The sequence below is a fragment of the Oratosquilla oratoria genome, chromosome 14 (genome assembly GCF_046742065.1).
Source record: "Oratosquilla oratoria isolate Oo_2021 chromosome 14, ASM4674206v1, whole genome shotgun sequence".
NCBI lineage: Eukaryota > Metazoa > Arthropoda > Malacostraca > Stomatopoda > Squillidae > Oratosquilla > Oratosquilla oratoria.
Window position 1 is genome coordinate 24,789,548 of NC_134790.1, and position 25,421 is coordinate 24,814,968.

At 39.8% G+C, this 25,421-nt stretch overlaps 1 protein-coding gene across 10 annotated transcripts in view; it reads left to right on the top strand.

Annotated features, from left to right (window-relative positions):
- LOC143032801 (cell division cycle and apoptosis regulator protein 1-like) overlaps positions 1-25,421 on the top strand; it is an 82,013-nt gene that overhangs the window by 54,344 nt on the left and 2,248 nt on the right. For 7 of the 10 annotated variants that reach the window (XM_076197857.1, XM_076197853.1, XM_076197855.1 and 4 more), the window contains 13 exons: positions 3,467-3,710; positions 5,148-5,207; positions 9,720-9,803; positions 13,952-14,110; positions 14,265-14,420; positions 14,681-14,809; positions 16,047-16,313; positions 17,444-17,704; positions 19,834-19,902; positions 20,962-21,094; positions 22,342-22,446; positions 23,679-23,798; positions 24,828-24,943. In XM_076197857.1, coding sequence (XP_076053972.1) covers positions 3,467-3,710; positions 5,148-5,207; positions 9,720-9,803; positions 13,952-14,110; positions 14,265-14,420; positions 14,681-14,809; positions 16,047-16,313; positions 17,444-17,704; positions 19,834-19,902; positions 20,962-21,094; positions 22,342-22,446; positions 23,679-23,798; positions 24,828-24,943 — 1,903 coding nt within the window. The remainder of the gene's footprint in view (positions 1-3,466; positions 3,711-5,147; positions 5,208-9,719; positions 9,804-13,951; positions 14,111-14,264; positions 14,421-14,680; positions 14,810-16,046; positions 16,314-17,443; positions 17,705-19,833; positions 19,903-20,961; positions 21,095-22,341; positions 22,447-23,678; positions 23,799-24,827; positions 24,944-25,421) is intronic. The other 3 variants (XM_076197860.1, XM_076197861.1, XM_076197863.1) reach the window with 1 other exon arrangement.

Sequence of the window (25,421 nt, forward strand, 5' to 3'; positions counted from 1 at the left end):
GTAGTGGAAGGTCAAGTAGAACAAGTTTCTCATGGTTGCACCTCTTTTTGGAGGTTGGGAAGATGGGCTGCTCGGTGGTCTGGTGAAGATTTTGAGTTGTTTGATGGTCAGTGGAATACTGTCATACTTCCATCCAACTTTTGTTTTTGTCTGGACCAGCGGGTCATCCTCTTGCAGGTGCAACACATCACCCAATCTGGCACACAAACACCAGACCAAAGAGGGCACAGGACACTAGACCAGCACCCGATCCAAACATAAACTCCAGCTACCACTCCACAAGACAGCCTCCTCACATAACTGTAAAGGAACTTTCTTTAATGTATTCATCCTTCCAACAAACACAAATGCCATGCGAAAATATACAAAATTCTCCCCATTCATATCACACAAGAACTACTAGTTGAATGTTAAAAAAAAAAAGAAAAAAAAAAAAAAAAAAAAAAAAAAATACTACACGAAAACATATTCACACCCAAGCCATTAATAAGCTCTTCAAGACAGACTCACAAACTCAAGAAATTCCCCCCCCTCCCCATTTCAGCCCCCTCATTCAGGACATTATCCAGATCTAAGACAGCTCCAACAGAGAATAGGTCTGGCCAGAGTCTGCACTAGTTGCAACCACCACACAGAAGACAGTACCTCATCCTATATTGCCACACACTACAGTGCCTAGACCATAACATATCGTCCCTGATTGACCTGTGAGCCCTAGCTAATGAACATTGCTGGTTACCTGGGAGCTATGAGTCTCCTACAAGGGTGACCTGAGGCATGTATCCCCCCAACTCCAGGTCAATTCAGGGGTTATAGGCGGTAACACTAAACACTGTATACACCGTTTTCTGTTTATTACTTTGGGTACACTTCACAGTATCAATCACTTAGTTAACTTAGTTACTTAATATTAATCTCCATTTAGTTAATCTCAACTGGTTGAGATATAATCTTAGCCTACCTAAATGTCACTATAACACTCTTAACTATCGTGCACTGTCTAAACGAGGGGTACGTGCCATCGGACCGACCTCTCCAGCTCTGTGCTCAAGGTTTTAAGGGCCGGAAATGATTGGCTCAGCACTTATGAGGTGCCATGTTCGCATAAGCTTTAGAGTTTATGCGAGCAAGATCATGATCATTTCCTAAGGTTAGTATCCTGGGATTACAGGGTGTGATTTACTTAATAACTAAATATGTATATATATGTCCAGGGAGGATCGTCAATATACTTAATTTGTGTTTTGTGTCTGTTTGGTTACTCGGATGTTCGTGTGCGTTCGTATGTCTGTTGCTTCGGCAGTGGTGGATGTATAAGCATGAAGTGTTGACTCGACAACCCTTAGTCAGCAAGAAGGGCCGGACATTGGGCGGACAGTGAGTGAGTGAGTGAGCGGTGTGAGCGAGTGATATTACTCATCATGTATATGGTGGCGTATACAGGCAACATATTGATTGATTTTCTAGGTATATGGGACATGTAGACCTTATAGCTAAAGTGTTGTAGGTTTCCATTGAGTGAAACTCGAGGAAGCAGTTATTATTATAACACTTGTGACATGCATGACTCAGTGATCGGATGTGGAAAGGGAACTGAAAAAATAGTGTTTATGTATTTTGATTGCATTTGTACTAACCTTAGACAATTAGAATTATACTTTATGTAAAGTTAAAGTGTGGCTGACCAGTGGTACTACATGCAAGTATAGATAAACAATGAATAAGAAAGAAAAGTGAGGAATAGATACCATACCACTTCAGCCGTTCTGTATGTTTATGCACATATGGCATCTCAGATGCTTGGATATTTGTGTACATTGGCAACACTTGTACTATTAAATGATTTTCAGGATGAGAAAACATAGGTGAGAATATTGAATTGCAATACTTCATCAACATTTAGATTAATGTATTGGATCATCAATTCATGGGTACTTGCTAGTCATACTGCAAGATGCACAGTAGGGAAAGATCATCATCCTGCTTTCAATCTTCAAAATCCATCAACCCCCCGTCCCCCTCTCTCTCTCTCTCTCTTTCTCTCTCTCTCTTTTTCTTTCTTCTCATTTTCATCTGTATTTCTTTCACAATTTTCAAGTAAGGAGAGCTGGCAATTAGTGACTGTTCCTATTCTCCTACTACTATGAATCAGTAACATAAAATGCCCTACACTAATATAACACAGACAACAGTCCAGACTTTCTTGCAAGAGAAATGTATAGCCAAGGACCATTACCAGCTATTGTGGGACAATTGAAGCAACAATTACTGTTGTTATTATCTCTATTATCAGTTCACATCATTGCATCATAATGTTCTATTAGTTATGGGAGCCAAGAATTTAAGTTTTTTATATATATGTATATTTCCATTTTCAATTGATCATGATACTGTATTGATAAACAATTATTTCACTAAGGAAATAATGGATCATGTTGAAATGGGTTGGCCAAGTCATTTGTAAAAAGATATTGAACAGTTATCTTATTTAGTAAAGAGACCAGACAGATACTTTCAAGTGGTGGTCTTTTGAGATGAATGTTAAAGAGAATTATTTCCCTATCGTCTAAATTCAGAACCAGTCAACACCCTTTTGTCTATGTGGAGGTGTAGTGCTGAGTAGTTGACACATAGTCACTAGACCAGTATCATTTTGATAGTTTTCTCTGCCTTTACATGTCTGGAGAAATGGCAACCAGTAATTGTCTCCTTCCTCTGGCAATAAGCTATGAACATAGAACAAGTCATACACAAATACAGCACAGAACAATCTAATGTTTCTTTCCAGAGAGATCTATGGGTGGGGCCAATGACCATTGCCTACTGGTGTAGGTTTCTGGTCAGTGAAACACGAGGCAACAGTTATCATTATTTTGCAAGAACTGCAGTTTTACTAAATAAGTATAGCCAGACTTTGAGGTGTGGCATGAAAGTGTCCTACAAAAGATTGTTCTCTTTATTCTAAATTGTTCCTATTATGAATACATGCAAGGAAAGAGCATTAAAGGAAAATTATGCTGAATGTTTGTTGTGAATAATCCATAGAAATGGTGTGGATGTAAGTAAACATTTAATTTTGTACCAATTTCTACACTCGAAAGTACCACAGAAGGTGGATGCATGTGTCCAGAGCCTAACAGTAGCATAAGAGAAGTGGGATGCATGCTGGTGAAAATGTGGTAGATGCAATTTCAGGTTTCATCGATGCAAACTGATTGGTGGGGATTGCAAACAACACAGATGACCGGTTGCAGTTTGTTCCCCATGTATTTCTTCGCTTCCCCCTATGTCTGGTTTGGCTAAAAAGAATTTGTTGCGTTCAAACAGGTGAAGGGGAAGAGTGACCAGTTGGTAGTCATTCTGGTGTAGTTGTTACGGTTATGAGTGGTGGTGTGAGAGCTAAAAAAAATAACGTGAAACTCTCTCCTCTTCTTCACCTATTGACGCGACACCATTCCTATCTCAGGTACCGGTTTGCGGAGATTTACTATCGGCGCGGTGAGTCGGCACACCACAAGGGGCGGAGCTCAGCGGCCCGCGTTGAAACCACTGTCCTCTTTCTCCCAGATGTTTGGAACGTTTGTCCAACCAAACTGGAGTGGGATGGACTCCACCTCAACTATAAGCGACAGTTGGACAAGAGGCTCGTCTCCTCGGTCAAAGCACAACAGGACGAGGATCCAGAGATGGAGGAGGAGGAGGAGGACAAGGCACTGATCTGTTTTCCCACCAATACGGTTTTACTCTTCTCTTGCAGAACACTGGCCCTAGACCCGCTCTGCTCAAAGCTCGGGTCACACCAGACTCAGGACAAATTTACTTATAATAAAATTTAATTAATTTTACAGTTTTGGGAGGTCAGGCCCTACCATGCTTGCTGAATAGAGCCTTTATCTACAAATGCCCAAGAAGACTGGTAGGAGGTCTTACCATTGGTGCTTTTAATCGGACATGGGTTGCCATAGGTTGTGGTTCTTTGAGAGCATATTCATGTTTGTGTATGGTGGATTCAGCTTGTGTTTTTTGTGCACGTATCTGCATTTTATTCCTAGGGCTTTCTGTAACAAGCATGTTAGATGGTCAGTTTGTCACAATTTGCATCTTCTTCAGTCATCTCACCTCATCTGTGACCTATTCAGTCTTTCAAACCAGCCTTCTTTCATATATCCTTAATGTTTCTGGTCCACTGATATACTCCCTGCTTGAACACTTATGGTTAATTACTCACCTTTTTTATTTAATTTTTTGTTTATTTTTTATTATTATTATTTTCCTAATCCTATGGTTTCTCCCTTCTATTTTTATTTTGTATCTAGTTATCTAGAACACCTAGGATCTCAAGTGAAACATGCTCTCAGAATCACTAATGTAATAAAGAACTTGGGAATATTTTCCCACTTGTCCTGTTGTAGAGGTGTGGCTGAGCTTTAGCCTGGGGAGGTCTGGTAGGCCATGTTTGCATCAGCGAGGTTATGTCCTGAGGTCACCTTGATTCTTTCAGTCTGACATGATTTATGCATCCTCAGTCTGCCACTTCTTCTGCCAGTCACAACCATCCAAATATTCAGGCAACTGGTCTGTTCAGCCATGGCATAAACTGAAGCCCTCTGTAACCTTTTCTTGCAGAATTCTTGGTTGATAGCTGTTATAATTTTTTTTCCTTTTTTTTTTTTGCGTATCCTAATTATCCCTTCTATTTTGTTTTAGTTCCTTCCAACATGTTGTGGATCCTAGATGTTATGATTTGAATGGTGTCACTGACAATCCTGACGCGGTGATAAGCATAATCTGTAGTTGAGTCAATCTCTCATCACTTACACTACTGCATCAATTCAGAACTAACTACTCTCCCTCTTAACTAGTCTCCTAAGAATTGCCTCCATTACATGAGAAGGAGCTGCCTTCTGTCGTCCCCCTCACACCATCATCACACACTCAAAGGAATCTTCATTATTTTAATGAGGAGGGTCCGAGTCTCTCTAATGTGTAGGGGAAAGTGCGTTGGAAAGCAGAGACCCAGGATTGCTCTCATACTTATAGCCATTCCCTTTTCATTTCTCATGATAGGCGTGGCACAAACACACACAAATTCTGTCATGTAAGCCACACCACTTTTTGGCATGTAATTGTCTTTTTAATGTTTTTAGGAGGAGCCTCAGAAGAAAGATCCAAGCCACTGGTCCACCTTAGACCCCAAGACAATGAAGGTAAGGAAACACGCAGTTACTAATATAGATCATAGTTAAGGATTTTGAGATTCACAGAGACAGATTTAGACCCTTGTGTTATGTTAGTCGCAGACTTTTGTTCAGCTGAGAAAGTAACACTACTTAGGGGATCAAGATCCTGTCAGATGCCCAATTTTGCTATGGATATGCTTGTTACAGATTTTGGTCTGGCTAATGCCAGATAATTTTATTCATACAAGTAAGCATGACTGCAGGATTTAGACTTGATTACCCTATTTTTGTGTGGTGATGGCCTTTATATATATATCTTTTTTTTTCTTGGCAAAATAATTTTATTTAGCTGACAGAGTCAGTGTATCAAAAGGGTTAGGTAACTTGAATGATAAAGATGAAGTTTGCATGTATCACTAGAAAGAAGTCATCCAAATTTGAACATACATGTTTTAGGAAATAAAAGGTACACTCCTTATGCACCCAGTGGCCCTTTCATCCCATCCACCCACCTCATTCTTGGTCTTCTCTTCACCCCTTAAGTTAGCTCCATGTGCCTGTACCTTCCACACTCATTTTGCTACTTTCATTCATTCATTCATTCTTTCTATATGCCCAGAACTTTGTAGTTTGCTTTGATCAACCCTATCTGCTAGCTCTATGAGCACCTCTGCTTTCTGCCTCACCTCCTCATTTCTTTATCCATTCCCCTAATCCCAACCACACTTTTTAAACACTATCTCATACATGTTTAGGCTCTTTGTTTCTGCCTTCCTTGAAATTCCAAGTCACTACTTCATGTGGTGTTAGGGGCATAATCACCTCTTTGTGCAGTCTTATCTTTGTATTCATCCGCAGATACCCATTTGTCAGGACATTTTTATTGTACACTTGTCCTTCATTACATAAAGCTCTCCACTTCCTCTAGCCTCAATTTTGCCTTACCTTCAGCTTACAGCTTCACCCTTTGTACATCTCATCTCTTTACTTTTACCTTTGTTTATTTTCAGCTTTCCTGTCACCTTCCCAAACTCCACCACTAACTGCTTCACTCCCTCCACTGATCCACCCACAAGCACAGTGTCACCTTCAAATAACAACTGGCTCACTTTCCACTCTTTCTGCTCTTAATTCATCAGCTCTCCTTCTATTTCCTCCCATTTTTCTGATCCCACTTACCTTCCTTATGCACTTTAGCACTTCCTCCTTGAAACAACCATTTTTCCAATACTCCATTTTTCTTTTATTCCTTATATTTTTCTCAGCTTCATGTATCCTTTTCCAGTTTTCATTTCCATTCAAGTTATTCACCTTCAGCACTTCTCTGCCTCCCTCCCTTTTCCTCCCCTCCATTTAATCTCCACCCTCAAGTTCCTGTCCTCTCTCCTCTGAATACATATGTGATCAGAACTCTTCCACTCCTTATAGGCATTGCATAGTCCATTGATGCCCTGCTCACCACCCTCCCATCCACCACCTTGGCCTTCATACACTTCGGGTTGTACGAGGGGTGATCAGAAAGTAATGACAGTCGGACTCGTAGCTGAGAGACTATAAGTGTTGGGGGGGCGGGGAGCAAGGGGCAGCAAGTGTTGCCTGTTGTTACATGTTTGAGCTTGTCGCTGTTTGTCTAGCTTACATTTTATCGTTGCGCTGTGCGATTGCGTCATTGTTGGCTTTGCCTCTCTAACCGGAAACATGGATTTTTCGAAAGAATGCTGCAGATTTTACACCTTCAAAAGGTGGAAACTCGGGAAAAAAGCAACGGAGATCAGAGAGGAATTGTTGCAAGTTTTTTCTGAGTCTACTCCATCACTGGAAACTGTTTCCCGCTGGATTCGAGCTTTCGCAGCCGGAAAATTGCAGCTAGAAGATGATCATCGTCCTGGCCGCCCTCGGACATCCGTGACCGAAGCAACGACGGTCCATGCGCGGGCCATCATTGACGAAGATCCAACTGTTACTCTTCGATTCTTATCCTTGGAGCTCGGTGTCAGTTATGGGAGCACACATGACATCGTGCATGAACACTTAGGGCTGAGGAAGAAGTGTGCTCGATGGATACCTCATTTGCTTACGGAAGAGCAGAAGAGCGAACGGGTGCGGATTTGTCGTCTATGGCTGGCTGAATTCGAGCCAAATGGTCCGAAACAGTTCTCAGATGTAGCTACCGGAGATGAGTGTTGGATTTCTTTCTTCACCACCAGAGACAAGCAGTCTAACATGGTGTGGTTGAGTGATGAAGAACCTCGACCTCAGATTCTGAAGGAAGGATTTCGCAGCAGGAAGCGCCTTTTCACCATCTTCTTCAATTCACAAGGACCAATGTGTGTGGATGTAATGCCTGAACAGTGTACTATCACAGCCCAGTACTACACTGATCACGTCCTTCCTCGAGTCCTGGAATATCAGGCCAAGACTGCACCAACCCGTCGCCGATCGCGCCTTTTGCTGCACCATGACAATGCTGCCCCCCACAAAGCTCGCCTCACTGTGCAGTTCCTGGAGCAGCAGGGGATCACACTTCTCCCCCACCCACCCTACTCGCCTGACCTTGCTCCCTGTGATTTTTGGTTGTTTTGATCTTTGGAAACAACCAAAAATCACAGGGATCGATCGCAGGGAAGCTGTTTCATCGCATCCAAGATCTGGCGCGAGCAGTCAATTCAGAACTATGAGGTATATCGGCTTCTGAGTACCGTGAGTGCTTCATGAAGTGGCGAAAGAGGATGGAACGTTGCATAGAGGCAGGAGGGGAGTACTTTGAAGGAATGTAGGCCACTATTTGGATTTACCTCTGTACCGTGAAAATATATGGTATCACTGTCATTACTTTTTTATCACCCCTCATATATCCTGTTAACATTGTGTTCATTAGCATTATTTCCCTTTCAAAATACACCTAACATCTCTCAGTTACAGTTCTTACCTCACATTTTGTACCTTCCTACTACTTTATTGGCTCATCTCCTACTCAAGCTTTGGGAACCCCCAACCAATCCATTTCCTTAGACCCATGGCTCCCAGGTAACTGGCAACGGCTACCAGATTGTCCTGTAAGTCACCCAAGGAAGAAATATTGTGTTGTTTGGTTATGGCTTGGGTGGAACAATGTAAGATTAGGTGTCTGGTGTCTTCCCTGCATCTGGGGCAGTTTATTTATACAGTTGTGTATGTCTGCCCTATACAGTGCTGTTGGCACAATCACTCCTTCATACAATCTCCTCTTAGCATCCATTCCCAAATGTCTATTTCTCATTACACTTTTTAATTCCTCTAGGCTTTTACTTACTTCTCTCAATGTACATTCTACTTCCACCTCCACTCCTCCCTTTCCCGCAACATTCACACCCAAGTATCTAAAACTATCCACTTCCCCCAGTCTCTCTCCCTTAATACTTGCTTCCAGTCTGCTACCACTTTCTCCCCTTGTGCATCTCATCACCTTGCTTTTACCTACATTTATCTTCAACTCCCTTCTTTCATACACTCTCCCAAACTCTGTCACTAACTTCTTCAATCCCTCCCCTGACCCCACTTGTAGCCCCACCACATTTACCTTCAACTTTCTCCTATTGTGTACCTTACCAAACTCTGTCACTAACTATGACAGAGTACTTGTTCTTGACTTTCTTCTCTTGTAAAAAAAATAACAGCAACAGAAATAATAGATGGGGAGGTAGTTGATGGAGAATAATAAAGAGAATAAAGTGAGTTCCTGGGCCTGATCTGGAGACCAGGTACCGTGCCCTTGGTGGTTCACCTCCAAATGAAGGTGGAGTATTTGTATCCTTTTGGATCTAGGTGGTAACTGTGTAGTAGGAAGCTAGGTTCTTCATTGGTTCACCACCCTTTCCCAGATAACAGAGTAGCCTCCTGCCAGCAGGACATGGTAACTCTTGAGATCTCCCAACACTACTATATTTGCATCCCTCCTACTACACACATTAGTCCGAAAACGCTCTTTCTCCTCCACTATCTTCACTGCCAAGACTGTATGCAGTCATAAAAACCCATGTCTTCCACCCTAATTTCACCTTTGCCCATGTTATCCTCAAAGCTACTTCTCACCACTCCACCATATATACCTAGCTCATCACTTACCATCTTTGTCGTTCCTTTCCTCCCTCACCCCTTTGTTATTTGTGACACCATACCTATCTTGCTCTCAAACTCTACTTCACCCTTCCCTTTCAGTTTTGTATCACTCAAAGGTAATCCATTCATCTTTATTCTCACAGACTTAGTATTAGCCTCTTCCCCATTTATTCTTATCTGTACCCTATCCATGCACAATTAAAGACCTAATTGATAAGGTTTCCTTTGGGCTATGTCAAGATATCATTCACACACAACCACTCTCTACTCCCCCATCCACCTTCCCCTCCCTTCCTTGCATCAAAGTATTATCTATACATAGCTATTCTCCCACCCTTGCTCAACAGACATTCCCCTCTTACTCAAAGCCCCTTTTACCACCATCCATCCATCTCATTTTCATAAGCAAAGTTAAAGATATTTTGATATTTTTCATTGCAGGTCATGGAGCTACGAATGGAGCTAGATGCACGCATGCTCAACAGCAAAGGCCTCAAATCTCAGTTGATTGCAAGATTAACAAAGGTCAGTGCATTTTGTTGTGTAAAGGAGTGAATTAGGCATATATATATGAAGAGCTAACCCTCTTCCATGTTCATATGTTTATGAAGCAAATGAGAAGAACATCCCCTTGGGCTGTTTCATCTTTTCATCTGTTTACAATCACCATCCATTTATTGCTATATTTTACACTCTTCCATGCTCAGCAGATATACCACATGTATCCAAACTTCCTTCATCCTTTCCATTCATCTTGTTTATGGTCTTCCTTTCAAGTTCACTCCATCCACTTCGGCTTTCTGCACACTCTTTGCTAGTCGTCCCCCATATATGGAATCAATAAGGTGATCAATCTATTGCCCCAGGAATCTTTTGCAGGGACCCACAGCCCACAGGTCATCTGTAGTATCTGGTTTGGATCATATATAACTCAAGAAAGTAATGTATTGCTGTTTGGATAGGGTAAGAATAGAAGTATAGGATGGAGGATGGGATGTACACCCAGGAACAAAAACTTAGGCATGAGAGTGAAGGTGAATAGTTTCCTCAAATAACTAGCATTCTAAGGTACTTACCAGCCATTTAATATTTTGTTGGTACATTTTTTCTCAAATATCCTTGATGGCTACCTCAAGCTTGGGGATTGATAAAGTGTCTTGTTCACGTAGCTTATATTTCATGAGTGCTCAAAGGTTCGCAATGGGGTTTAAATCAGATGAATTGCGTAGCCAATACTTTGCATACTCCACATCACCGAATACAAACTATTCCTTAACAAGTTTAGCAGTGTGGTATGGAGCACCATCCTGTATGAAGATATATGCTTTGTAATTATTAAAACAATACCCCAAAAGATCATTCACTAGCTTCAGATATTGCTTTGTATTCATAAAAAATTTTGGGAGTATAATTAACAATCCCACACCATGGTAGCCAGATGAGCCCTAGACTGTTAGTGAATGCGGATGGTTTACATCCTGTGTTGTGAATTTTGTATTCAAGGGATCACTGCCAGGATGACAGTTACCACTTGGAACAATAAAACAGAGAAAGAATAGTTACTTTTTGCCACAAATACTTGCAGTGGGATGTGGAGAACTGGAAACAAGCATTATGGAATGATGAAATCACATTCACTGTGACCGGAAACCATTGTGGCATAGTGTACTTTGTCCCCTCTTGTGGAAAATAAAGAAGACCACACAGAAGACACAGAACACCTCGTACTACTATGCCCCATATTAACAGTCCCCAGATAATGACACAATATTTCCTCTAAGTGACTTATGGTTCCAACCGCAGGCTGTTGCTGGGTTCCTGGAGCATGTAGGTCTTCTACAAAAGAGACCAGGGACAACAGATTGATGAGTGATCTATTTATCTCAAGCCATGCCTATGGCTTCTATAGCAGTCTTTATTCAATCAGTTATTTTTACAAGTTTCCTTCCCACAAAGAAGAAAACAAATCACATTATACAAGCAGTGAGAGGAAGGTGGGCAGAGTATTTTAGGGAGTGGCTAAATTTGAAGGAGGATAGGGAGGGAAAAGTGGTTGCAGTGGGAAGCGCTAAGAAAATGATAACGATGAATGAGGAAAATGGAGGAGAAATAAGGAAAAGATGAAGTGAAAGCAGCTGTTAAGATGATGAGAGCAGGTAAGGCACCTGGGTTGGATGGATGCCATGCAGAATGTCTGAAAAAAGGAGGTACAATTATGGTGGACTGGCTGGTGAGATTATTTAATGTTTGTTTAAGAGAGGGTATAGTACTGGAGGAGTGCCTGTATAGTTCCAGTTTACAAGGGAAAGGGGGACAAGTGTGAGTGTAGTACTTTCAGAGGGATCAGTTTGTTAAGTGTAGTTGGGAAGGCTAATGGAAGGGTCATGATTGAGAGGATTAGGAGAAGAACAGAGGGGTAAGGAATAGTGTGGTTTTAGGACAGGTAGGGGTTGTATAGATCAGATTTTTGTGGTAAGACAGATATGTGAGAAAGCTATAGGAAAAGGTAAGGATGTACTTTGGGCTTTTATGGATCTGGAAAAGGCTTATGACAGGGTAGACAGGAAGGCACTGTGGGAGTTATTGAAGATATATGGGATAGGAAGAAAGCTGTTAAGAGCAGGCAAGAGTTTTTACGAGAGTAGTAGAGCTTGTGTTAGGGTTAGAAAGGGAGAGAGTGAATGGTTTGAGGTAAAGGTGGGAATTTGTTAGGGATGTGTTATATTGCCCTGGCTGTTCAATCTATACATGGATGGGGTGGTGTGAGAGGTGAATGCAAGGGTAGTGGGTAGGGGGTTGGAGATGGTTAAAGAAAATGGAGAAAAGTGGGAGATAAGCCAGCTGTTGTTTGGAGGTGGAGAGGTAGAATGTAGATTGAGAGAAGCGAGTAAATGCCTTGGGGGAGTAAAAAGTGTAATGAGAAATAGACATATAGGAATGGATGCTAAAAGGAGATGGTATGAGGGAGTGATTGTGCCAACAACACTGTACAGGGCAGAAACATGGAACATAAGAGAGGAAGAGAGGAGTTTGAATGTGTTTGAGATGAAATGTCTGAGAAGTATGATACGGTTACTAAGCTAGATAGAGTGAGAAATAAGGTGAGGAGGAGAACAGGGGTGGAAAGGGAGTTGGGAGATAGGGTGGATGAGAGTATTGGGATGGTTTGGACACATGGAAAGAATGAGTGAAGAAAGATTAGTAAAAGAGGTGTGGAAGGAGTGAACATGAGGGGGCGACCTAGGATGAGATGGATGGATGGGGTAAAAGGGGCATTGGGAAAGAGAGAAATGTCTGTTGAGGAAGGAAGGGAGAGGACAGAAGATAGGGGTGAATGGAGAAGGGTTGTGTATGGATGATGCTGTGATGCATGAGGGGGAGTGAGTGGAGGATGGAGGGTGAGGGAGTATGTATGAGAAATAAATTGATGCAGCCTGAAGGGATTTCTCCCCAACTTCTCCTTTTCTGCATGAGGGGATGGAGAGGGAGGGGGGGGGTCGCTGAACAAGATGCAGGGATGACCTGTCATCCAGGAGGTGCCGATAAGAGGGAGGGAAGAGGATGTAAGGGAGTGGAGTATGTAGGAAATGGAATGGGTGGAAGTGGTTTCTATGCCTTTTTCTTTTGGCTACCTCCCATGTAAGGGGGAAAAAAGCCTTTGGTATATGTATGTATGTATCTTTTTATTTATTTATCATTATATATATTTTTTTGCATCTGACCTAGTTATGGATTAAAAGGTCTCCTGTCAGCATGCTCCGCTTTTGTAATCCTTTGTAATTCAACTGCACTTCCACAGCATGGTTCCCAACACTCAAAAAAAACAAATGTACACCCAAAAAACAGTACAAAGTAAGGCATTCACAATAATAATAGGATTGACCAAAACTACTCCAATACAATAGATTGGCACAGAAACCCATTCACACTCAAATCATGAAACAAGCTCTTCAAGATAGACAACCAAACTTCCTATTCGTATGAAGTGTCAGCCACATCAATTTTGTGTGATCCCTCCGTGTGTGCTTTGACTAGGCCACTACCCTGCTTAAGTATGCTCAGCTTCTAATTTGCCTTTGCTGTGGCATAGTTTCCCAATCTTACTGTTTCTCAGTATCCTTTAGGAATTCTCATAGATTCCCATGTACCCTCAGAATTAAGGTTCAATATTAATATTGATATTAATTTTGTATTATTCTATTGTGAAATTATGTGTATACTGCATAGGAATGTTAATGTTGATACACATTTCAAAATTCCTTTTTTCTCTTATAAGAATGGGTGGGTGTTTATTATTGATGTGGGTAAAGTGAGCCCAGTGAATTTATGAATATCTTGATCTTCCTGCAGAGTAGAACACTTTGCATAATAGTGGTTACTCTTTGACAGTCTATGTACATACTGAAAAGTGTAAATGTACCCCTGGGAGTGATGTCACCTAGGATGGGAATCCATAGTCTAGGGTTTTCATGTTTTTTATTAAATGTAGTATTTTAGGGTTTTCCTCCACTGGGAGAGGTTCACTATTTAACATGACTATTGCATGTTGCTCATATTCATGAAAGTTGAGGGTAACATCACTGAATATTTCTGAGTGGAAATAAGAAAAAAAAAATAGGGTCAGCCACTTTTCTACCTCGTTTAGATAAGTTGTTTAATTGAATTTTTTTAAGATTTTGAAAGCTGAACAGGAGAAGGAAGAAGCAGAAAAAGCTGCAAATGCCGAGAAAATTGGTGCTGATGAAGCAAAAAGAAAAGAGGAGGAAGAAAAGAAAAAGGAAGAGGAGCGTAAAAAGAAAGAGGAGGAAGAAAAGAAAAAAGAAGAGGAGGAGGTAATATAATTATATCAGTATTTTTTATGTTTATTGTAATTATACAGATTATGGTTTTAAAAAGGATATATTTTTTATGTGTAGATGACTGCTACATAAGGATCATGGTTTGTGATTTGAAAATGTATGTCAATATTGGTTTGTTTAATTTCAGAAACGAAAGGCAGAGGAGAGAGAGAGAACTTTACTTGAAAAGAGGTACACACTTCCTGAACAACCTATGATTGTGGTCCATCCATCTCGTACTGCAAAGTCAGGAAAATTTGACTGCACTACGATGTCCTTGTCTGTATTATTAGACTATCGGCAGGTTGGTGACTTAACCCTGGAATCAATTTGTACATAACATTTGGTAATGCATGGAATTGTTATGCATATTATAACAGTAATTACCTATTGCTTAGAATATATGAAGTTTCTTGACCTTATTTTGTTAACGATGTTCTTATTGTAGTTTATCTGTTAAGTAGGAAAGAAAGAACATTAGAACAACTAAGATCTTATTTATCAGTGTAGTGTTTCAAGGAGAAAATATTTTACTCAAAATTTTTTAACATTGTGTTCAAACAGGAGGATAATAAAGAACATTCATTTGAAGTCAGTCTGTTTGCCGAGTTATTCAACGAGATGCTCATGAGAGATTTTGCCTTTCGAATATATCGAGCTTTGGCAGAAGCACCAGAAAAACCAAAAGATGAGGTGAGGTCTCTGCAAGTTTGTACCTGATCTTTTAGGTGATATCTATTTATTTTATTTTATTGATTTATTTTTATTTAATTTTTTTCCATGAGGACAATATTGCACCAATATCTAATCATCATCCATCATCTACCATCATTATTATCATTGTGTTGATCCTCACTCCTTGTCCCCTCACACATAAATAGAGAAGATGAGGAGAAATCCCATTAGGCTGTGTCAATTTATTTGAATGGGTGGGAATGGTTTTTATGCCTTTGTTTTTTGGTTACCTCCCTTGTAAGGGGGAAAAGCCTTTGATATATGTATGTATGTATCACACCTATCTCTTGCCTTCTCTTTTCCTTCCTCAGTGATCATTCCTATTTATTTTACCCAAGGCTCTCTTTACCCCATCTATCCATCTCATTCTTGGGTGGGAGTGGATTTATGCCTTTGACTTTAGCAACCTCCTTGTAAAGGGGAAAAAAAAAAAACACCTTGGTATATGTACATATTTATTTTTTATTTATTTATTTTATTTATTTATTTTATTTATTTATTTTTTTCATACATTGTTCTTATTCTAATCAAGGTTTTATGTGAATATTGTTGTCAAAGAATGAGAGAAGAAAGATTAGTTAAAGAGGTGTGAAAGGCAGAGGTAGATGAAGTGAACTTGAGGAAACAACTATGGATGAGATGGATAGATGGGATGAAAGGAGCTTTGAGCATGGAAGGGGGAAGACAGGAGATAGTGGTGAGTGTAGAATGGCTGTGTATAGATGAGACTGTGATGCAAGGAAAGGGAGGGGGGGAGTAGGAAATGGTTATGTGGGAATGATATTTCAACACAGCCTGAAGAGATTTCTCCCCATCTATTCTATTTTCTGCATGATGGGATGGAGAGGGAGGAGGGTCACCGATTTAGTGAAGTGGCCTTGCTGTGGATTTACTGTGTCTTGCTGCATTGCTTCTGAGCCAGGGCAGGAGAATGGGATGACCCTTCATCGACAAAGCTAAGATGAGGAGGAAAGGGTGGTGGGCGGGAGAGGTTATGTGCCTTTAGACTTGGCTACCTCCCTTGTGAGGAGGAAGAAGCCCTTGATATATAGATTGATAGTTGTCAAATCCTTTCTGGTCAAAGTTGAAGTCTTTGCAGCTATTGCCTATACTAATTTTCGAGTTGCTTGTACATACTTTAATAAGTGACATTGTTGCTCTTATTCTCATTCTTGTGGTTGTTATGGTATTTCAGAAAAAAGAAAAGGAGAAAGAGAAGGACAAGGAAAAGGATAAAAAGGATAAAGATAAGAAGGATGAGAAGAAGGACGATAAAGATAAGAAAGAAGATAAAGATGAGAAGAAAGATGAAGATAGTGAAGACAAAGAAGAAAAGAAAGATGATATGAAATGTGACACGAAAGAAGAGAAGTCAGAAAAAGAAGATAAAGATGATAAAGAAGATAAGAAAGAAGATGAAAATGATGACGATGAAGAAATGGAAGAAGATGAAGAGTACATGGTAAGAGATTATAAACTTTATACATAATAAACCCTTGTATGATTGAGTGTATGAGTGTGTTCCAAAGACCAAGAACTAGCTAATCCAACAGCTGTTGCCAGTTGTCTAGTTGATAATCTACATGAGGACAGAGTAAAGCAATAGAGCTGCAAACATTGAAAGATCAAAGAGAAAAAGGTGACTTGATTACAGAGTTGATGTCACTATACGGGATAGACTATATTGATATAAGATATGTATGTGAGGGATAGGACGGCTTTAAGAGATTTAAGAAATACTAAATAGCTGAATAATGTGAAGAATTATAGTTTTCCATACCGATGCATAAATACTTAGAGTAGAGTAGAAGACAACATAGCCCAAGCTGGAACAGTGCTTTAATTTAAATCCAAGTACAGATAATTCTTGATTTATGGGATATATACAGATTGAGAGGCATAGTGTAAATCAGAAATTGTGTAAATTAAATTTGAAGGTGGGGGAGGGCAGAAAGGTACCAAGGTATCCATCACATAAAACCATTTTCTATTTTTCATTGGTTATACTGTACATTATAGAGATAAACAGATTCTTAAGGATATTCCAGGAAGGCAAATAAGATATATTATTTTATTAGTTACATTAAACCAAATTCTATAAATTAAGAACTATCTGTATGGCAACTAGAGTTTAAGATGTGAATTTGTAGCCAGGTAATATAATTGGAGAGAAAGATACAGGACCCCCAAGAGCATTGCTCATTTCCTATATACTACAGAAGATGAGACCACTGCAGTAGGTGTGAACAACAACAACCAAGTTTTGCCGTAGAAATTATTATAGAGGTTATTGGTAGTACTCTTTTCACACTTAATAGACAGAGTTTCAAGATGAGTAGTCAGTGGTTAGGGACTGGGTACTAATGTATACTGTATAGTAAAACAAGGTAGATGTACACATAATTTACACACAGGCAAACAATATACTCTAACAAATTTCTTGGTCAGGTATGGTATTATGTTTAGTGCCTTAGTTTCTCACTTTACCTTTTTTAAGATTTATAGTATATTTGTATTGACTAGCTATCTTTTTACAAATATTTCATTTAAAAATACATAGTCTCTCATGATGTTTGGCCTTTCTCCCACTAGGATGATGAAGACTCAAAAGATGGAAGTGTAATTCGTACTGGTGACAAAGATAAGGACAGCAAAGACAGCAAAGATATCAAAAAGCGGGACAGCAAGAAGGAACGAGAAAAGAGGGAGAAACGGGAGAAGAAAACCTTCACAGTAGATCCATACCTCCTTCTGTCTTTTGTCTATTTTGATCAGACACATACAGGTTATATTATTGATAGAGATGTGGAAGAAATTGTCAATATGTTGGGCCTGAATCTCTCACGAGCACAGGTAAAAAAAATTAAGAATTTTATGTTAATGACAATTAGGTGGTTCATTGTTCAGAATTTGGAATCTTACATTCCCATTAAAAATTTTCAGCAAATTACAATAAGGTTATTATTGCAAGATTGATGCAATGCATTATATTTAGAAAATATGTTAATTTGTATATCATGTATATCTTGTGACACTGCTTTTGACCCGGGGCAGTGGGCGAGATGCAAGGATGACCCGTCATCCAGGAGGAGCCAAGAGAACAGGGAGGGAGGGGTGATGAATGGGAGTGGAGTGTGTGAGGATGGAATGGTTGGGAGTGGATATATGCCTTTGTTTTTTGGCTACCTCCTTTGTAAGGGGGAAAAAGCCTTTGGTATATGTATGTTAAGTGAAGTATTTAACAAATATAAATATAAATGTACTAAAGAACCCCCACACCCATGTAAGATATGTGGACAAATCAAGAAACATATACTCCACACCCATCCTACACCCACCAGCACCTTTTCAGTGCCCCATCCATCCTAGCACCTTGTGGATGAAGGGTCAGTACAGTCCCCTGCCACACTGCTCATGTAAAAAGCAATGCAGAGAGACACCTCCTCACCAGGACCTGACTGCCATCCACTGAAAAGACTTATAAAGTAAATAAGAACAGTATCCCTTCAGGCCATGTCATTTCCTCCTCCATTCACAATCTCCCTTCCCTCCTCCCGTTTGCACTCTCTTCCATGCTCAACACATGTTCCTCTTGCATCCAATGAACCCCTTTACTCCATCCACCTCATACTTGTCTACTCAAGTTGTTTCCGCTTAGTTCTGTTTTCCATATTTTGTGCTAGTCTTTTCTCACTCATTCTTTCCATATATATATATATATATATATATATATATATATATATATATATATATATATATATATATACATATACATATACACACACACACAACTTGAGTTATAAAAAACAACAAAAACAGGACGGGGATAGGACTAGGCATCCTGCTCTCTGTAGCCTCAAAGGGGACATTCCTAAAAAAAGCAAAGGCATAAAAGGGTATGGGAGGAGTTTTCCAACCAGAACTCTAAAGTTTGGGTCTTTTGATGTGTGTGGATGTGGTACAGATGAGAGTAAAAGGGAAGAGATAAGCATTATGTTTGTGAGAAGATGGATGTGTTGGCATTGAGTGAAACTAAGTTCAAAGAGAGAGATGAATTTAAGTTTGGAAGTGTAGTTAGGAGGGTGTCGGGAGTGAAGAGAGGATGAGGGAGAAAAGGGGTGGCTATACTAGTAAATGAAGAGATAGGTGTGTGGTGGAGTGGAAGGAGGTTTCTTCAAGGTTAAAATTGGGAAGGGAGATGTGGGTCTTTGTCAGTTCAAATGGGGCAGGTAGTGAGAAGAGTGTAAAGGAAAGGGAGACTTTTCAGATTTAATTGAGTGCATAGAGGGTTTAGGGAGAAATGTCAATGTAATGATATTGGTAGATCTCAATGTTAGGGTAGAAGATGAACCAATAGACAGAGTGGTTGGAAAGTGGAGTGCCAGGAAAAAATTGTAGTGGAGAAATGATGATGTGTTTAGAGAGTTGATAGCAAATGCAGTGTTTAGGAAGAAAGTCAAGTATAAGTACACATGGGAGAGGGTGGTGGATGGAAGGGTGGTTGATAGGGCTTTAATGGACTATATAGTGGTAACCAGGAGAAGAGTAGGAAGAGTGCATGGAGGGTTTAGGGAGAAATGTCAAGGTAGTGGTTTTGGGAGATCTCAATGTTAGGGTAAAAGACGAACCAATAGACAAAGTGGTTTTGATATACATCCCTCTAAACTCAGTTGCCAACTGCTTCAAGCTCTGCTCTGGATTAGCCATAAGTGCACTGGCATTTGCAAACATACTTTTCACTTCCTTACACTTTCACTCAGTAGCTCCAAAAATTTGCTTAGTAATCTTACATTCACCTTGACTACCCTGTTCATATACAAGTTGAACAAACATGACAACATCACATAACCCTGACAGTCCCATCTTGACCTCAGACCACAATCTCGCCCTATTTCTAACTCTCAGACATGCTCTATTATGCATGTAAATTTTTCTTTAAATATTTCATTAGTTTTCATAATATGTACTTCCCCATATCCTAGATAGGGGAAACACAATCAACAAATCTTCTCAGTTATATACATATACCAAGGCGTTTTCCCCCTTACAAGGTAGGTAGCCAAAAAGGAAAAGGCATAAAATCATTCCCACCCATTCCATCCCTGAATACACTCCATATCCCTCCACCCTCCCTCTCATCTTAGCACCTCCTGGATGATGGGTCATCCCTGCACCTTGTCCACTGCCCTGGGTCAGAAGCAGTGTCGCAAGACACAGCACATCTGTTAATCTGGTTAAATGCGTTCTCCAAGTACTATATGAAAGCCCAAAAGATATCCTTCCCTTTTGCCAAAAGTTTCTCCTGTAAACCCAGTTACTCCTTGTATTTCCCTTCTAATGCTCACATTCGACACCTTCCCATACTTCTTACCAACTACACTTAACCGGCTCCCTTAATAACTATTACAGTTCTACTTGTCCTTTTACCCCTTGTACAATGGAACTGTATATGCTCTTCTCCAGTCTACTGGTACAGTTATTCCCTTAGTCACTACATTAAACAATTCCTGTAGCCATTCCACTATAACTACTCCATCACATGTCAGACATTACACATGACAACCATCCAACCCTGGTGCCTTTCCAGCTTTTTTAGTGCTACTCTTTATCTTTCCTCTCCTATTTCACTCATTCTTTTGGCATCCACCATTGCTATAATCAAATCCTCTCAATCCTCATGTACATTCAACAACTCTTTGAAATACTACTCTACTCATCTTACACTCACTGCCTTCACTTTTATTAGCATCTCTGGATCTGCTTCCTTTACAAATATTTTAAATGTTGGTAAATAATTTGCAGTATTAATTCATTTACTGATGAATCTCATAGGAACATTGATAAATATGCCTTTTCTAATGCTGAATCAGTCTACAGCTTGAATGTAGATTGTTACAATTTCTGTATTTATGTCAAAGATGTTTTTGCCTACAGGGTGGTATTTGTATCAGTAGTTATATCTTGAGTTATTTGGTTTTATTCTTAAAATATATTTGAACCAATACAGTTTCTTAAAATATATTTGAACCAATACAGTTTCTTAAAATATATTTGAACTAATACAACTGATCATGTTACTGTTACTTGAAGTTTTGCTTTGGATTTTTCAGCTCAAACGTTTGATGTTGAAAGTGATGTCCAGAGACGTATTACATTATCGAAAACTGACAGACTTACCTCTAGAGGAGAAGGATAAAATCCGTGATTTTCTTCCAACTGTGGATTTGGAAATTCTTGCCCAAGGTAGGCTTTTACAGCTGCTTCAAGAATTTAAGGGAAAGTGAAGTTTTGAAAGTTTAGGGGCTGCTTTACATAATTATGAGGGGATAGGCCTAGAATTTGTGTTTCTTTTGGGTGTAAGTAGAAGGTTATTGTAGATGTTTTGAGTAGTATACTACTGCATGATGTATTGGGACCCAAAGGAAGAATTGTTGTAAGAGTTTTGGATATTTATGTTTTCAAGGGAGAGAGTGGGAGAACCAGATAATTTTTTCTGGAAGGGAAATTGAGAGCAGAGGAAGAATGGAGGAAGAGGAAAAGGATGGGATGTAGAGAGGTGTTGAGAGTGAACAAATTGAAAAGGGAAAAGGAGAAAGAATACCAGAAGCTGAGAGAAGTGTGGGAGGTGCTGAGGAATAAAGGAGAAATATGAGTACAAGATTGGTTATGTTTCAAGGAGGAAGTGACAAAGTGTGCAAAGATGGTATATGGGACAAGGAGGATGGTTAATTAAATTCCACGCTACAAAGTCCTCTGTAAGGGTCACCGTCCTAGCCTCCTGATAAGGGGGAAGTTTGTGATGTTAAACCATGTCATGTATGTTTTGTTCAGGCAGAGGTGGCTGAAGAGAACAGGAGGGGGCAACTGAGGATGAGATGGATAGATGGGGTAAAAGGGGCAATGAGAAAGAGGGGGATGTCTGTTGAGGAAGAAAGGGAGAAGACAAAAGATAGGGGTGAGTTGAGAATGGATGTGTATGGAAGGGAGTGGGTGGGGAATGGGGGAGGGTTAGGGAGTGGTTATGTGCAAATGATATTTTGATGCAGCCCAAAGGGATTTCTCCCCATCTTCTCTTTTTCTGCGTGAGGGGATGGAGAGGAGGGGGGGGGGTCACTGATTAAATGAAGTAGCCGTGCTGTGGATGTGCTCTGTCTTGCTGCATTGCTTCTGACCCAGGGCAGTGGGTAAAATGCAGGGATGACCCATCATTCAGGAGGAGCTAAGAGGGAGGGGTGGTGAATGGGAGTGGAGTGGGTGGGGATGAAATGGGTGGGAGTGGAATTATGCTTTTTGACTTTGGCTACTTCCCTTGTAAGGGGGAAAAAGACCTTGGTATATGTATATATGTATATTTTGACTACCCTTATATTTTATTTTATATATTTCTGATCTTTTAGTTTTGATTATCAGAAATTGATATTTTTAGGTGTGATATACAAAGTATTGCAAACACAGTCATTGCTCATTTTTTTATCACTTTGACCACTTAGGAAACAACAGTTTACTACCTGTGTTCTTGGATGCTGTGCCTGTTGAGAAATCCATGTCAAAGAAGAACACCAAAGGCAAAGAAGAAATCAACACTAGTGGTACAGGTAAGGTGTTCTGTTATTTGGAATAAAACAAGAGGATTCAGTGACTGGAGAATATTTGTTGGTACAGATCAAGGCAGACTGTTTAGCAGCCTACTCCACTTTTCATCTATGATTCATATGTATTTTTAAAGGTGGTTAGTGTTTCTTTGCAAGTTATTGTAAGAAACCTTATCTTTGTGTCAGCCATTCTATCCAGTAAATCTTTGTATCACATTCTTAATAGCCTAAGAATAATTTAATTTAATTGCATGCAATATGGTGGAGGATAAGCCATGAAGTGTTGAGATGGAAGAGGCATGTTTTAAGGAGGGCAGCCAGTTATTGAGGACATTCTTATTTATGAGGTTATGGCTGTGTTCTTTTCTATTCCATGAAAAATGTCTTGAGAAATAGGCATCTGGGAATGGATGGATAGAAAAGTTAGTATGAAGGAGTTATTGTGCTTAAAGCTATGTATAGGTCAGAGACTTGGAATTCAAGGGAGACAGGATAAATTTAAATGTGTTTTAGAAGGATGGTGGGTGTTAAGAGGATGAGTAGAGTGAGAAATGAGAAGGTGAGCAGGAGAGCTAGGGTGGAAGAAACCTTATAGATTGGATAGATGAAAGAATACTCGGATGGTTTGGGCACATGAAAAGAATAAGTGAAGAAATAGTAGCAAAAAGAATGTGGATGGCAGAAGTGGATAAAGTGAATTTGAGGAGAAGATCAAAGATGGATGGATGGGGTGAAGAGAGCTTTGATTAATAGGGGAATGTCTGTTGAGCAGGGAAGGGAGAAGGCAAGAGATAGGTATGAGTGGAGAATGATTGTGAACAGAATGTAAACTGATGTGAAACAAAGGGATTTCTTCTTGTCTTTTCTATTTTTGCATGAAGAGACAAGGAGGCAGGGTCACCACGTAAATGAAGTGGTTGGCACTGCTGTGGATGTGCTGTGTCTTGCTGCATTGATTCTGACCCAGGAAGTGAGCTGGGGATAGGAATGATCCTTCATCCACAAGGAGCTAAGATGAGATGGAAACAAGGGTGGTGGATGGGAGTAGGTGGGTTGGGTTAGAGAGGGTGTGTGCATGCCTTGGCCGGCTACCTCCTTTATAAGGGGGAAGATGCCTATTAGTATATATGAACACACGCTCTAGATATATTTGTAGAATTAGTCCCCAGTAAATATGCACTTCAATATCATTCCTTATTGTGTATAATTATATTGATTTATTCATTTATTTTCAGGGCTTATCATGTATGAAGGTTCTTTGGTTGATGTTGGAAAGTTGTTACAGCAGTTAGAGAGAAGTGACAAAGCTAGAAGTGATACGGAAGAAAAGTTAAAAGAACTGCAAAAAGACTTAGGTATGTATGAAGAGACATGCATGCAGTTAATATGAATAATGAGATACTGATAGACAAGAATAAGTGGTCCTACTTTATCAAATTAACCCTTTAACCTCAGATGACATGATGAAAAAAGGACATACTTTGGAAAAAAAAAAAAAATCTAGTATCTAATTGTTTATAGCAAGGGCTAGCATGAAGAATATGCAAACATTTCAGTGTCTCTCATGACTACAGAGGAAAAATCTATACATATGTGTAGGTGTTTTATAAAGTACATTACCATATCCGGTTTTTCGTATCTACACAACAAGCGGCTGGCATGAGTTGAATGGTTTAAGTACAAGATGATTGAATATGTGATTTTTCCTTGGATTGCAAAGAGCCAGATCAATGATAGATATGTCTAAGTAGTGGTCCTACAAGACATACATGACAGAGAATTGCTTTCTTTGTGCCTGTCTTCAAAGCCTGTCAACACCCTTACTTGTATAGCGCCAAGGGTCTGATTCTTAATCCTGGAACTGGGTTCAAAGTCTCTATCGTATTTTACTGTATTTCCTCTACTTTTTAACAAATAGAGCTGACTGCTAGTAACTGTTCCCGTCCTGTTACTATATGCCAATGAAATAGAAACAGTCCTACACAAACAGTTACAGAAGAGACCTGAAAAAAAAAATAGCTTCCCACATAGAGGGATTGATGTCTGGAACAAACTAAACGGAGAAACAGTGAATGCCAAAACTATACACGATTTTAAGAATAAACTGTATGTAGAGAGATACTAAAATGGGTCACTATGAGCATAGCTCTCATCCCGTAAAATAAAACTAGGTAAATACAACACAACACAGTAGTCCAAAGTTTCTTTCCAGAAAGCTCTATGGGAGGGCTCAAGGACTGTTGCCAGCTGCTGTTTGGCTTCTTGTCTTCAGTCAATCGTTGTTATTATTAATTGGAAAGAACTCTTAGTTAGATTAATAGTCATAGTAACTTTAAAGACAAATATAGGTAGATTTTTTATTGTATATTCTTTTCATTTTTCAGCATTGTTTAAGGAAGAAGTCAAGAAATCATCTGATAAGAGCTCAAAATTAACCAAGGAAATAAAGTCCGCTAATGTAAACCTCAAATCAATGGAAGAAGAACTACGCAAGGCTCAGGTATGTGTCTTATTTAACAGTATTTTCTCACCTGGGAATTGTAGGTCTCCTGCAAGAGAGACCTGGACAAAAGATTGATTGATTGATCTACTAGGAAAGATAGAGGATGTTGGGATCAAATTTTTATGGTATAGCAAATTTGCAAAAAGTTTTTGTCAAAAGTTTAAGATTTTTTTGGGCCTTTATGGATTTAGAGATGGCTTATAACAGGGTAGACATGAAGCCATTGAGGGAGGTATTGCAGATAGAACAGGAGGAAAGCTTTTGAGTGCAGTGAAAAACTTACTTGAGTAGTAGAGCTTGTGCTAGGGTTTGGAATGATGGGAGTGAGTGGGTTGAGGTGAAAGTAGGGCTGCACCATGGTTGTGTTATGTCACAGTGGCTGCTGAAGGTGTACATGAGGAGCTAAGATTGAAAAGGAAAAAAAAAAAGTGACAGATGGATGTGGGATGGTTGGAGGTGAGTGCTTGCCTTGGCT